General features: G+C 41.0%; 2 protein-coding genes across 3 annotated transcripts in view; one reads left to right on the top strand and one right to left on the bottom strand.

The window, feature by feature from the left end:
• Positions 1 to 737, bottom strand: part of LOC143298187 (peroxisomal targeting signal 2 receptor-like) — a 22293-nt gene extending 21556 nt beyond the window's left edge. For both annotated transcript variants that reach the window (XM_076610940.1, XM_076610941.1), the window contains exon 1: positions 581 to 737. In XM_076610940.1, coding sequence (XP_076467055.1) covers positions 581 to 686 — 106 coding nt within the window. In that variant the 5' untranslated portion in view covers positions 687 to 737. The remainder of the gene's footprint in view (positions 1 to 580) is intronic.
• Positions 738 to 8473: 7736 nt separating this feature from the next.
• The window catches only part of LOC143298008 (uncharacterized), a 31784-nt gene continuing 28376 nt past the window's right edge, over positions 8474 to 11881 (top strand). Inside the window, exons 1-2 of the mRNA XM_076610656.1 lie at positions 8474 to 8691; positions 10160 to 10349. Of these exons, the coding sequence (XP_076466771.1) occupies positions 8607 to 8691; positions 10160 to 10349 (275 nt within the window). The 5' untranslated portion in view covers positions 8474 to 8606. The remainder of the gene's footprint in view (positions 8692 to 10159; positions 10350 to 11881) is intronic.

Here is an 11881-nt window from a genome sequence, read left to right as displayed (position 1 = left end):
TCTGTCTGAGTGTGCATGTGTGTGCGTCTGAAATCTGACTGAATGACACAGGAAACGAATGATGAGCGCCCGGCCAGTGGCAGCCGTCAGTCGGCTCTACCCAGGTAGGCAGCCTGTGGTGCAAATGTCCCCGTGTATGTAAAGCGCTTAGAGCTTGGTCTCTGACCGAGGATAGGCACTATAGAAGTATCCACATCAATCAATCAATCAATCTTCTTCACTCTTTACATATACTTGCCCCTCATCTAGACTTCTCCCCATCTCACTTCATGTTCCTATTATTGATTATTCATGGCTTTATTTTATTCTACAGGAATGTTTGTATTTATATATTTTTGTGCATATATGAATGTAATTTTATGTTGCTGTTGTGAATGTTTTGTCTTTCACTTTTACTGAATCTTTTTTTTTTTTTTTTTTATCATCTTCAAATTTCCATGCGTTGAGGGTCAATGTAAAGAAGCATGTTGTTCTATTCCTTTACCCTCTTGAAATAAATATCTCTCTCTCTCTCTCTCTCTCTCTCTCTCTCACACACACACACACACAGAGACCATGCCGTTTTTATATTACTGTGTACCGGCAATGCCGTAATACTGGCATGCAGCGCAGGCCAGTCTCTGTGGGAAGAAAGGTGAAAACTGTACAGAGTACCCGTGCTTGCCGGGTGTCTGAAAGCTTGGCATGTTATTTATCGCTTTGTCAACCACACACTCGTAAACATTTTTGCAGAACAGTTGCCCTTTGCCCTCTCAATTTGTGTGTCTAGAGTGACCTCTCTTCGTAATAAGCGACTATATACACGATACCTTGAACACATCGCGGCCTCTTAAATAAACGAAACCCCTTACGTGTTCTTGTGTGTGTGTGTGTGTGTGTGTGAGAGAGAGAGAGAGAGAGAGAGAGAGAGAGAGAGAGAGCATGCAAGCTGTTCAGGATTTTGACGAAGTTAAAGTCAGTGTTATTCAGCCGGGATGCTGTCAGGCTGTCACGTTGGACTGAGGTCCTAAAAGTGTCCTACTGGGGGCCGTGGAGGGACAGCATGTGTGTGCACAGGTTAAGTACTGAAACTGAAGGGGGAAAGTCACACGGCATGCACATGGGCTGGGGTATTTACTAATATATCTATGATTATTTGATATTTAGCCAGTCAGTTGATTTGGCTGAGAGAAGCGACTTTAGCCTCGGCCCATCGGAAGCGACTAACGGAACACAGTGAAACTGAAACTGCTCAGTATTGCATTGGGTGTGCCCGGCCGGCAACTGAATGGGTCGCCACTGATTCAGTCTCGGCGTCAGTCCTGCAGCCTTGTGGAAGGTTTGCAAAATTCACGCCAAAGGATGGTCGCGGGAGGGTGGATGTGGCGACCACGGACTTAAAATGGCTTATTCGTGTATACGTCCGTCCGTGGTCAGTGGCCGCGACGGACTCTGTCACTGTCGTGGCCGGCCGCCACCGCGCTGGAGTCAGTCACTCCAGCAGCTCAGTCGCCTTCAGTGCTGGTTGTAGTCCGCCGGGCCTCTGCCGTTGCCAGTGTGGGATGCGTTGCAGGTCATCCGTGTCGGAGTCGAGAGAGCATGCGGACCAGCTGTCAAGTGTCCCTTAGTGAAGACGGCTTATAGACTGCCAACTTGACACAACAGCCGGCTCGATCAGATCGGCCGACATCCCGCTGACTGAGCAAACAATAAACTCAGTCCTCACAATGTCCTTGACTCGAGTAATGCCTTTGTAATACTGAGCTGACTCCCGCTGACTCAGCTGAGACAACGATGTCCAGCTGACTACCGCCAGACTTCTGCGCCTGCTGACTTGAGGCGCTCCGCTAGGTCTTGAAGTCAACCAGTTCAAGTGGGTTTATAACTGTCAGGTCAGGGGCATAGCCCTTGCTACTGGTACCATGTAACCCAGTACTACCTACCGCATGTGAAACAGTCTCCCAACGACGGACCAGGCGGACTCGAGGAGGAAACCTTTCCCGGCAACGGCTGTGAAAGCGGACTGAAGAGGATGACCAAAGGGCAGGGGGAGCTCACAGTATCCTTGGCTGGAAGTCCCCCTAGGAGACGGAGCTTCGAAGAAAAAACCTGCACCTGCCGAGGCCGTCCTACACGTGGCAGTATCTGCACCTGTGGGACTCAGTGTGAGCATCAGTACTCAGGTAGGCGAGAGACTGAGTGGGGAAGCCCGGGACCCGGTGCACAACTCCTCCTCACTAAACTGAAAAAGTCACCTGTGCTGGTCAGGCAACCAGGCTAATGTCGGAACGTCGCTTCCTGGGAAACTGATGCCCTTGACCGCTCTCGCTGGAGGATGCTGTGCTCTAGTGGCATAAAGACGTTTGCAAACAAGACAGAGAAGCATGTGAACTGAGGAAGCAGGGCTCAACTTCTGGAGACGTTTTCCCTTGCATCACCTGTGGGAAGTTCTGCACATCCAGAATCGGCCTCTTCTTCCATATGAGGACACACACCGACAGATAAGCCTGCCTGCCTACTCATCCGTCGACCGACGGGAGACTCCATCATCAAGTGGGTTTTGGTCACTAAGAAACAGCGGAGATTAGAAAAGAGAGATAAACGACTTGCAGAAATTGCTGAAGCCAGGCAGCCTGCGCCGCGACACGCATTCATTATTCATGAGCTGCCTTTGCCCCGCCCAAACTAAAGGAAAGCGTCAGTCGAACGCAGTCTCCTGAGTGATTTTATAATTTGGATTACACCTTTTTTCCCTTTTCTGTTTGCTTCATCCCATGCAGATGTCAAACTCAGTTTTGTTGTGAATAACATTCCTAAATATTTATATGTATTGGTTACTTTTATTTCCCTATCACCACAGCACCATTTTTCACGAGTCGAAAGATGACCTCCATTGTGGAAAACTATAATATTGGTCTTATCAAGATTCACTGTTTGTTGTAGTCCGTCTGTTTCTTGCTTAAGGGCATTTAATTGATTTTGTAAGCCTATGGGTGTGTCAGACAAGAGAACAACATCATCAGCAAATAGCATTAAGAGCAAATCTGTTGCGCCAGGTATCATTTGTATTCCATGTCTCCCCTTCTTTGATAACTCCACTGCCAATTCACCGATGAAAAAGGAAAACAGCTGTGAGCTTAGCATACAACCTTGTTTAACCCCTCTTGGACACTGAAAAAAGTCTGAATAAATACCTTTGTCACGAACACATACAAGTACAGAATCGTAGATGCTTTTAACAGCCATGTAAAACTCCCGAGAGAGAGAGAGAGAGAGAGAGAGAGAGACAGAGACTTAGAGAGAGAGATAGAGCACAATACAACGGTCTGCTCGGGCAACATGAAGCGTTCGTATATATATGAATTATATATATGATTATGTACATATAGATAGATTTAGATTTACATACTGATAGATCTATATGAAATTATGTATGTATGTATCCATGTATGCATGTATGTATGTATAGACAGATGTTAGAAGAGAGACAGAGCTGAATATGTGTTTAATGTTTTGATTTTTTGTTTTGTTTTTTTTGTTTTTTGAAGAAATGGTGATGTAAACCATAAAGTGTGAAAGTAGCATTACGAAAACGCAGTTCAATAATTTCTAACTGTCTCTCTCATGTGCAACATTGCGCTGGGGGAGGGGGGGGGGAGTTGGTGGTGGGGGAGCTGCTTTATTTTCTTTTTATATTATCTACATTCAAGCAGATGCAAACGTGCTAAAAACCAAGCAAAAATGAATCGGTTTTCATTGTATACAGCGAATCTTGCTACACGTGGGAAATTCCAGGCGTAACTTAACTTTCGCTTTACTGCAGCTGAACCATCAGAACTGACCAGTTTCCTTCAGGTGGGGAAGGAGAGGGTGATTTACCCCCACCCTTCCGCACTGCGTGTGTGCCCCAAAACGGCTTCAGCGCTGTTATAGACAGTAAGAAGGGGCCTGCCGCGAGTGGTTTATCTCTCTTTTCTTCTCTCCGGAAACAGTCAGTACTTGACTATGGCTGGTTTTGATTGGTTGAGTGAAAAATACCGTCTTCAATGCAGCAGTTGCTCGGCTGCTGTATGTATGGTCACAAAATGTTTTGCGACTTAGTCTTCACCGATGATTTTCGTTGCAAATAAACAATTTAAATAATTTTTCTTCCTTCTTTGAGTAACAGGAATGCAACGAGTTAATTATATACGTAGCTTATTTCTCCTTTTTCAGGTGCATTGTTAGCTATCAAAAAGTAGTCGTGCTTTTTGCCGCCATTCAATTCCGTAGGCAGTGTTTTGAAAATAATCGGAAGCAAAAATTTTCTCCGAGGAACCCTGGCTGCTGTATTGACAGCGGCTTTTTTGCCATGCAGAATGATACACCCGGACAACATTTTCTTCCTTCTGAAATATGCCGACTAGTCCTTGGTAATGTGTTCTTTTGTGTGACTTTCGATTGCACTTTCTGTTTGTAAACACATTTTTTTCTCAGTGATCAAATTAAATCATGGCCGTGGGTAAGGTATTGGTTACTGGATCTCGATCTTAAGAGAGTTCTGATAAATCTGTTAATTTATAATATACATAAAAACGCCGTGTGTGTGAGTCACTTTGTGTTCGTATGCTACATACGTGTGTCCTGGTTAGGTTACACCCACAACGGCACAAGTCATGGCTGTAGACTAAAGATCTGTTTTACTCTTTTTTTGAAGAGAAAGTGTGGAGTTAAATAAACTTGTACACATAGTAATGAATTGGGACAATAATACGAGAAATACATCTGTCACTGATCAATGACTGACAATTTTGAAACATTCTTAACATTAGTGACAGAATAATCAAGAAATGATTAAGGTCACTCCACAGAGGGAATGACTGACAATGACAAGACTTCAGGAATAACTTTAAGCAGAAACTGAATGTGTGAAGATTGAGTCATCAAATATATTCATATGGTGCAGAAATCAGCCAGTTGATTGTAGCCAAAGTATAGATGATGGTTGTAAACTATTTCAAGATGCTGGACTTGACAATTTTAAACAATTATTATTTCTAGTGATTGGGTGTTGTGCGTAATACTTTGATAGTAAAAGAACTAAATGGGTGAATGTCTGATCTCTGGATTGGGACTGCAATTTTTCCCCTATTTCGGAATTTATTGATCTGGTGCAAATTGTTTGGAGAAAAGATGATTTTTTAATATCACTGAAGTCAGTAGAATTTATGAATGATTTGAAAATTACTATATTCACTAATTCAGAGTTTAGTCTTAATTTAGTAAACTTCTGTGTCAGTGTTCTTCATTCATTCAACTTAATCATAATGAAAACAAATGGATCATGATTTATTTCATGTTCTTTCCATTATAAACTGTTTGTCGTTGTTACAAGAAAGTCATTTACTGTCATCTGACTTATAATGAAACCCACAGGATCAGGTTTTATAACATTTTATTCCCAGAGTTAAGACATTAGTTAGCTTTTTCCACAGTTTTAGAAAATCTTGTATGAAAAAAATATGTTGCATTCAACAGTTGAATAAAGATGTTTTGCTGTTTCCATGCCACTCCCAGTCAGTTTCATTTGAAATGAACTATTCACAGAACTCTTATCGTCATAATTTTTTTTAGCTAAAGAAGAAAAGTGGGACAGAGAATGACGTATGATGATGTGTGGCTTGTGAGTTACTTGTTTACAGCAGTGAGACTAGATATGGGTGACTTAAAAAAAATTTAAATTTTAATTAAAATTTTTTTTTTATTTTATATATAATTCATTTATGTTTTTCATATATATTTTTTAATAGATTGAGAAATTTAGAATCATTGTTGGCAATGACTGAATGAGTGTGACAGTGATACATGTACTCGGTCTGTTTTTAAGGATGTATGCATTATGGTAAATTATACAGTACATGTTTATGATGTTTTATAACCCACCTTCTATACAGGTTGATGATATATTTATAAGCCACTTTTAGTTTTAATACATTTTTCCCCCCTTCAGTGTTCTTTTTAAATTAATTTTTATTCATGTACATAACCCACTTTCACATGCATCTGGCAGTCTGTAGAGTTTAAAGTTCCACTCTCCAACTACGTCGCTTTCAGCCTCTTGACTCTGAAGCTGAAATTCCATAGACCTGAAAAAACCGATGCGAAATTGGCATGTGAACTTTGCACTGACAGGGGGAAAAAAATTATCAACCTTTTTTGTCATTGTGCATATATCCATAGACCTGAATTTCACATGAACTTCCCTGTGAAACTTTTCTTTTGCATGAGGGAGCAAAACATATTACCTTTTGATTTGAATTTGCTAATCTTTGGGCAGATAACTTCTTGACAGTCAAGGCAGTATTGGATGAGATTCCTCTATGCCAGGCCCATTACCAGAGCAAATGGCTTCCTTGTCACTGCATGTAGTTCTTGAAAAGATCTCCATCAAAACCAAGTTCCTTCCTTGATCATGTTATATATATATATATATAATTGTTTATAAGCAATCATTTGCCGGATGGGCTTCAAAATCACTGTTAACCCCAAACTGATGCTTCCCATTTGCTTAGCATTTCTTCTGTAACAACAGAACTGCATTCCAAATTTTCTCATTTTTGATACAGATTGAGATTGTTTCCTTTTATTGTTCTGGTGTCATGATTTAAATCAAAACTGGTGGGTAAATTCCATGACTATGGATGGACAGCTCTTTTTCAGATTTTGCATGAATTCTTTGCGTGTGAATTTCACTTCTTCTTTTTTCTGGTCTTAGGAATTTCACTTTGAGACTGACATCATTGAGGCCACCATTCTACTACTAGTACTAGTCTCAGTAAATGAATAATTCCTCCTAAAATTTTAGTAAAAAAAAAAGAAGAAAAAGAAAAGAAACCAACAAAGTCTTTAAAAGTTCATGCCTTTCTAATCAACTGTCATCTTATTTTTATTATTTTAAGTACCTTTAGTTGACTGGTATGTTTTGAAGATTAAGTTCATGCTTTCTTTATCAGCTGTCATCTTATTTTTATTTTTTGTTTTTAAGTACTTTTAGTAGACTGGTATATTGTTGAAGATTTATATGATTTTCTGTTAAGATAATTTTATTATGGGTCATTTTACTTACAGTTATAGATAATAATTGTTTTTACAATTTCAGTATTATTTGAAGATGGGTAGGAGCTATATATTGTTTTTACTATTTTAGTATAATTTGAAGATGGGTAAGAGCTAAAGATTGTTTTTAATATAATTTGAATGTCTATGTATGTATGTATGAGCTATGGACTAATTTGGTTGAAGTATAATTTCAAGATTGGTATGATCTAAACAATGTTTTTAGTATAATTTTAAGATGGGTAGAACAGGAGGGGGACAGAAAGGAGTATGTGAGGAGGTACAGCTACCACCTAATCTTGGTTAAAGAAATATATATTAATTGTTAATTTATAATGCAAACTTTTCTTCAGGTTTTATGAAAGAAAGCGGGTACATGCACACCTATCGCTGTTTCCTGAAGGAGTGCATCCACCTGAGGGAGTATGACTCGCTGCTGAAGAAGGGTCAGGAGTACCCCACCAACATCATGGGGCTGTCGCTGCTCATGATGCTGGAGGAATATGCCAGCCTCAAGCTGGTCCAGTGCAGTGAGTTGGCCATTTTGACTCACTTGTTTCCTGTTTGTGTGTTTGGGGAGGGGCGGGGGTAGGGGGGATGGGGTGAATGTTGGATGTGTGTGTGCATGTAAGAATGTGTGTGTTAGTGTGTATACTGTATGTGTGGGGGGTGGGTTGGGGGATGGTCACAGTGTGTGTGGGTCACTGTGTTTGTGTGTGTGTGTCTGTTCTTGTTAATCTTAATGTGCACAGAAAGATTGGTTCCACTGACTCCTTTATCAGTATGTTATTTTTATCACAGTATAAATAAATTGATAATGTACGAGCATTGCTACAAAGCATTTAAATACTCAAGAGTGAACTTACTATTGATCAAGTTTTTCTTTTGTATTTATCCAGAGGTGAAAGGAAACGGACCTGTTATGCGAGGCACCTCAAGCAGTGCGAGAACCGACAACAACCAGTGCCACATCCCTCAAGAAACCCATCAGCCTGTGACCAGCGTGAGAGATGTTGATCAGCATTCCCGAACCAGAAGCTTCCACAGAGCGCAGAAAGGTCTACCGTCTCGCCTGCTCACTCAGTCCATGGCTGAGCGAATCCGCGCCTTGGAGACGACGGCAGACAGCACCCCCAGTGGTATTTCCCGAAGCATCCGCCCGTCCTCACTGTTTGAGAGTGGCAGCTCAGGTGACGAGTCAGACTTGGAGATTGTCAGCGTTGACGGAGGTGATGTACAAGATGTGCCCTGTACCAGCACCCCTGCCAACAATGGAAGGGTGGTGTTGCTGAACAGTGCGCAATCCGCGCTGCGTTCAGAAGGGACACCATTGTCATGTGTTTCGTCAAACGTGTCAAACACTTCAGGGTTTCACAGTGATACCACCGTGCATGTGACCTCCAGACAGTCGGAGTCTCAGGTGTCAGGTGAAGTGTGTGTGTTTCGAGGAAGGCGTACACTGAGGACTTACAGCAAAGTGAAAAGGACAGGTGGTGGTGGTGCTGCTGCTGCTAGTCAAGCGGAATCGTCACATGGAGTGCTCTCAGGACATGTTATTCCAGTTTCTTCTTCGTCAGGCGGCAGCAGTGGTGAAATCGGGAGTTCTGTTCAGACAAGGTGATTATGTTCTTTTGTTCTTTACTTTTTTTGGTGTGTTGATTTTTTTGGGTGTAAATTTGGAAAAATGGATTCAGTTCTGAAGAAATGTGATGTGTTGTGTGTGTGTGTGTGTGTGTTTGAATGACTGGAAGTGGAACTAAGTGAATGTTTAAAACTGACTGAGGAATGTCACTCAATTCAGCTAAATTTTTCATCAGTTGCCAACATAAAGTACCTGGCCAGGGCAGTATTGGGGAATTCAGACTTCTTCCATTTTAACCAAAAAACTAAAAAGTGTGTGTTTTATATATATATATTTTTTTATAATTTACATTGACACCACAGCTGCATGACAGAAAAATAGAGACAGTGATGGAAGTTTATAATTTATTTTATTTTATTTTATTTTATTTTTTTGTCAAAATCATTAAAATTATATAGGACTGTCAGGGTTTGAATTTAGTGGGTGCCCGATTGCAAATGCTACGAAAAGTTGGCTCGGGCACGCAAATTTTCTGTCGAGAGTGCCCACTTGGTGCTAAAAATTTGATAGAGGCGAAAGAAAATTAATTAAAAGACACACCAAGAAAGCAAGCTCGAATGCGGTCGATTGAAATGTAAGATGTCGTCTGCTGCAGCTCGATTCATGGAGCAACATCTTTGTGCATGATCGGATGTTGACGTTCATGGCGTGTTAGCAACGAACGATGTTTCCCATCTTCAATGTTAAAGGAAAGGCTCCCAAAACAGAGACGAAAGCTCAGGATAACAAAGAGAATAAACAGTAGGAGTACAGATCAAAGCGCAAGTGTACAATGAAGCCTGGCAGAAAGACTTTCCTTTGCACAATTTATTCCATTTTAATTTTTATTATGCTGGCACCCAAAACCACAATTGGGCACTCAAATGTTTTGTCCAGAGTACCCAACTGGCACTCAAAAAAGAGTTAAATTCAAATTCCCTGACTGTAATTTGTAAAGAAATTTACTCTTTGGATTGCATCAGCTGTATGTCTGTGTATGATGTTATATATGTACATGTATGATAGTTAATGTCTAAGACTATTACTAGTATTACTCACTGTTAGGACATAGGAGGCAGCTGCTGTCTTAACTGGACTAGAATTTGATGATGATGGAGAGTATCTTGACCAAATCAATTTCCACTCTCTTTGTCTTACTCTTAACCAAGAGTTTTAGAACAGTTGGTATCGGGATGGTCCCCAAATGACAACTGGCCCCCAGTGCTGCAGCACTGTAAGAGCCAGTGCAGTGTGCTTCCTAGTTTGAGTCATAGTTTTCACAAAAGACTAAACTGTGAATTTATGACTTCCGGCTGTGTTTTTTCTTTGTTGAATGTGAGAATGCAAAAGATTCTATGATCATCAGAAGAGCGGAGAGACAATGATGATATATAAAATAAATGTGTAAAGTTTGCTTGAAAGCTCAGAAGGAAATAATATATTTTTTTCTAATGATTCTGACAGGATATCTGCAACACCTCCTGGATCTGTTCAGTGTGCCGGCCTTAGCGGAGAAAAAACGTCCAGAGGGCAGACAAGGTCTGACTCAGTCGTCTCCACCTCTGGTCCCTCCGCCCTGCCCTGGGACAGAGAAAGACAACAGTTGTGACCACTCAGTGACATCATCGTTTGAGACTGCATCAAAGCGAAGAAAGTATGTATGGTGTGACCAAGCAAAGCTAGAACTAGTTTCTGGATAACGTGGTTTTTTGACTCGTTTGACTTGTGTAAACAAAGTGAGTCTATGTTTTAACCCGGTGTTCGGTTGTCTGTGTGTGTGTGTGTCCGTGTGTCTGTGTGTCCGTGGTTAACTTTAACATTGACATTTTCTCTGCAAATACTTTGTCAGTTGACACCAATTTAGGCATAAAAATAGGAAAAATTCAGTTCTTTCCAGTCATCTTGTTTAAAACAATATTGCACCTCGAGGATGGACACAAAAAGATAAAAAAGAAGCCTAATTATATGCAAACTGCATTTACTGTTATATTTATATTTTTTGTATTCTCTAAACTTGGCACTTTGACCTCTTATTCTGACACAACAACAAGAGGATCATATTATCATTTTTTGTTCAAACAGGAACTTCTTTTGCTAAGCATGGAATTTTTATTTATTTTGCAAACGTTTTGGTGCAGATAGTAAAAAAGGGAAATTACTCTAATTAATGCTAGGGGACTTAATTTATTACAAGTGAGTCTTGAAGGCCATGCCTCTCTTGTTTTTAGTTGTCCTGGGTACAACTACAAGTTGACCAAATATGATTGTACCCCCAGATTTCTACTTGCCCTCCCTCAGTAAAGAGGTGCTCAGATGGTTCATTGTGTGGAGTGTTGGCCTAGAGGTAACACATCTGCCGAGGAAGCGAGAGAATCTGAGCGCACTGGTTTGAAACAGTCACCAGTGTTTTCTCCCTCTCCACTAGATCTTGAGTGGTGGTCTGGAAGCTGGTCATTCGGATGAGACAATAAACTGAGGTCCTGTGTGCAGCATGCTTTTTGTACACATAAAAGAACCCATGGCAACAGAAGTGTTGTCCCAGGCAAAATTCTGTAGAAAAATCCACTTAGATCGAAAAACAAACAGAATTGCAGGCAGAAAAAAATTCAAAAAATGGGTGGCTCACCTGTGTAGCGACGTGCTCTCCCTGGGGAGAGCAGCCCGAATTTCACACTAAGAAATCTGTTGTGACAAAAGCTTTATACAATAGAATACAATACACAATACAATACAATACAATAACAATAAAAGTAGCAAGTCAACATACATATTGTGTCACAAAATGTATCACAGGAAAAGAAAAACCAGGGTGGGGGTGGAGATGTTAAAGTGAAAAATGGAGTGTTAGGTCAGCACTGAAGTTGACTACTCAGTCACCCTTTGTGTTTGACTGACACACTCAAAAATTGGTTGCCGTACTGTCACAACCCATAAGGGGTTGCCCATGAACCCCCTACCCCTTCCCACACTAGCTAACGCCCCGACAACACAAACACAGAGACACAGAAGAGTTCAACTCGTTCTCTTTTTACTGTGGTCATAGAAAAATACTTTTCGTGACAAACCAAAGCACAGGCAATCAAATAAACACCCCTCCCACCCCCCGTCTGACCACAGCACAATTCCACTACAGTCCCATAGTCAACTGCAGCACCGATTCAGTTCAGCAATGCTGCCAGAGTTCAG

The sequence above is a fragment of the Babylonia areolata genome, chromosome 23 (genome assembly GCF_041734735.1).
Source record: "Babylonia areolata isolate BAREFJ2019XMU chromosome 23, ASM4173473v1, whole genome shotgun sequence".
NCBI lineage: Eukaryota > Metazoa > Mollusca > Gastropoda > Neogastropoda > Buccinidae > Babylonia > Babylonia areolata.
The sequence above is the reverse complement of the archived record's forward strand: the minus strand, read 5'-3'. Positions and strand labels throughout refer to the sequence as shown.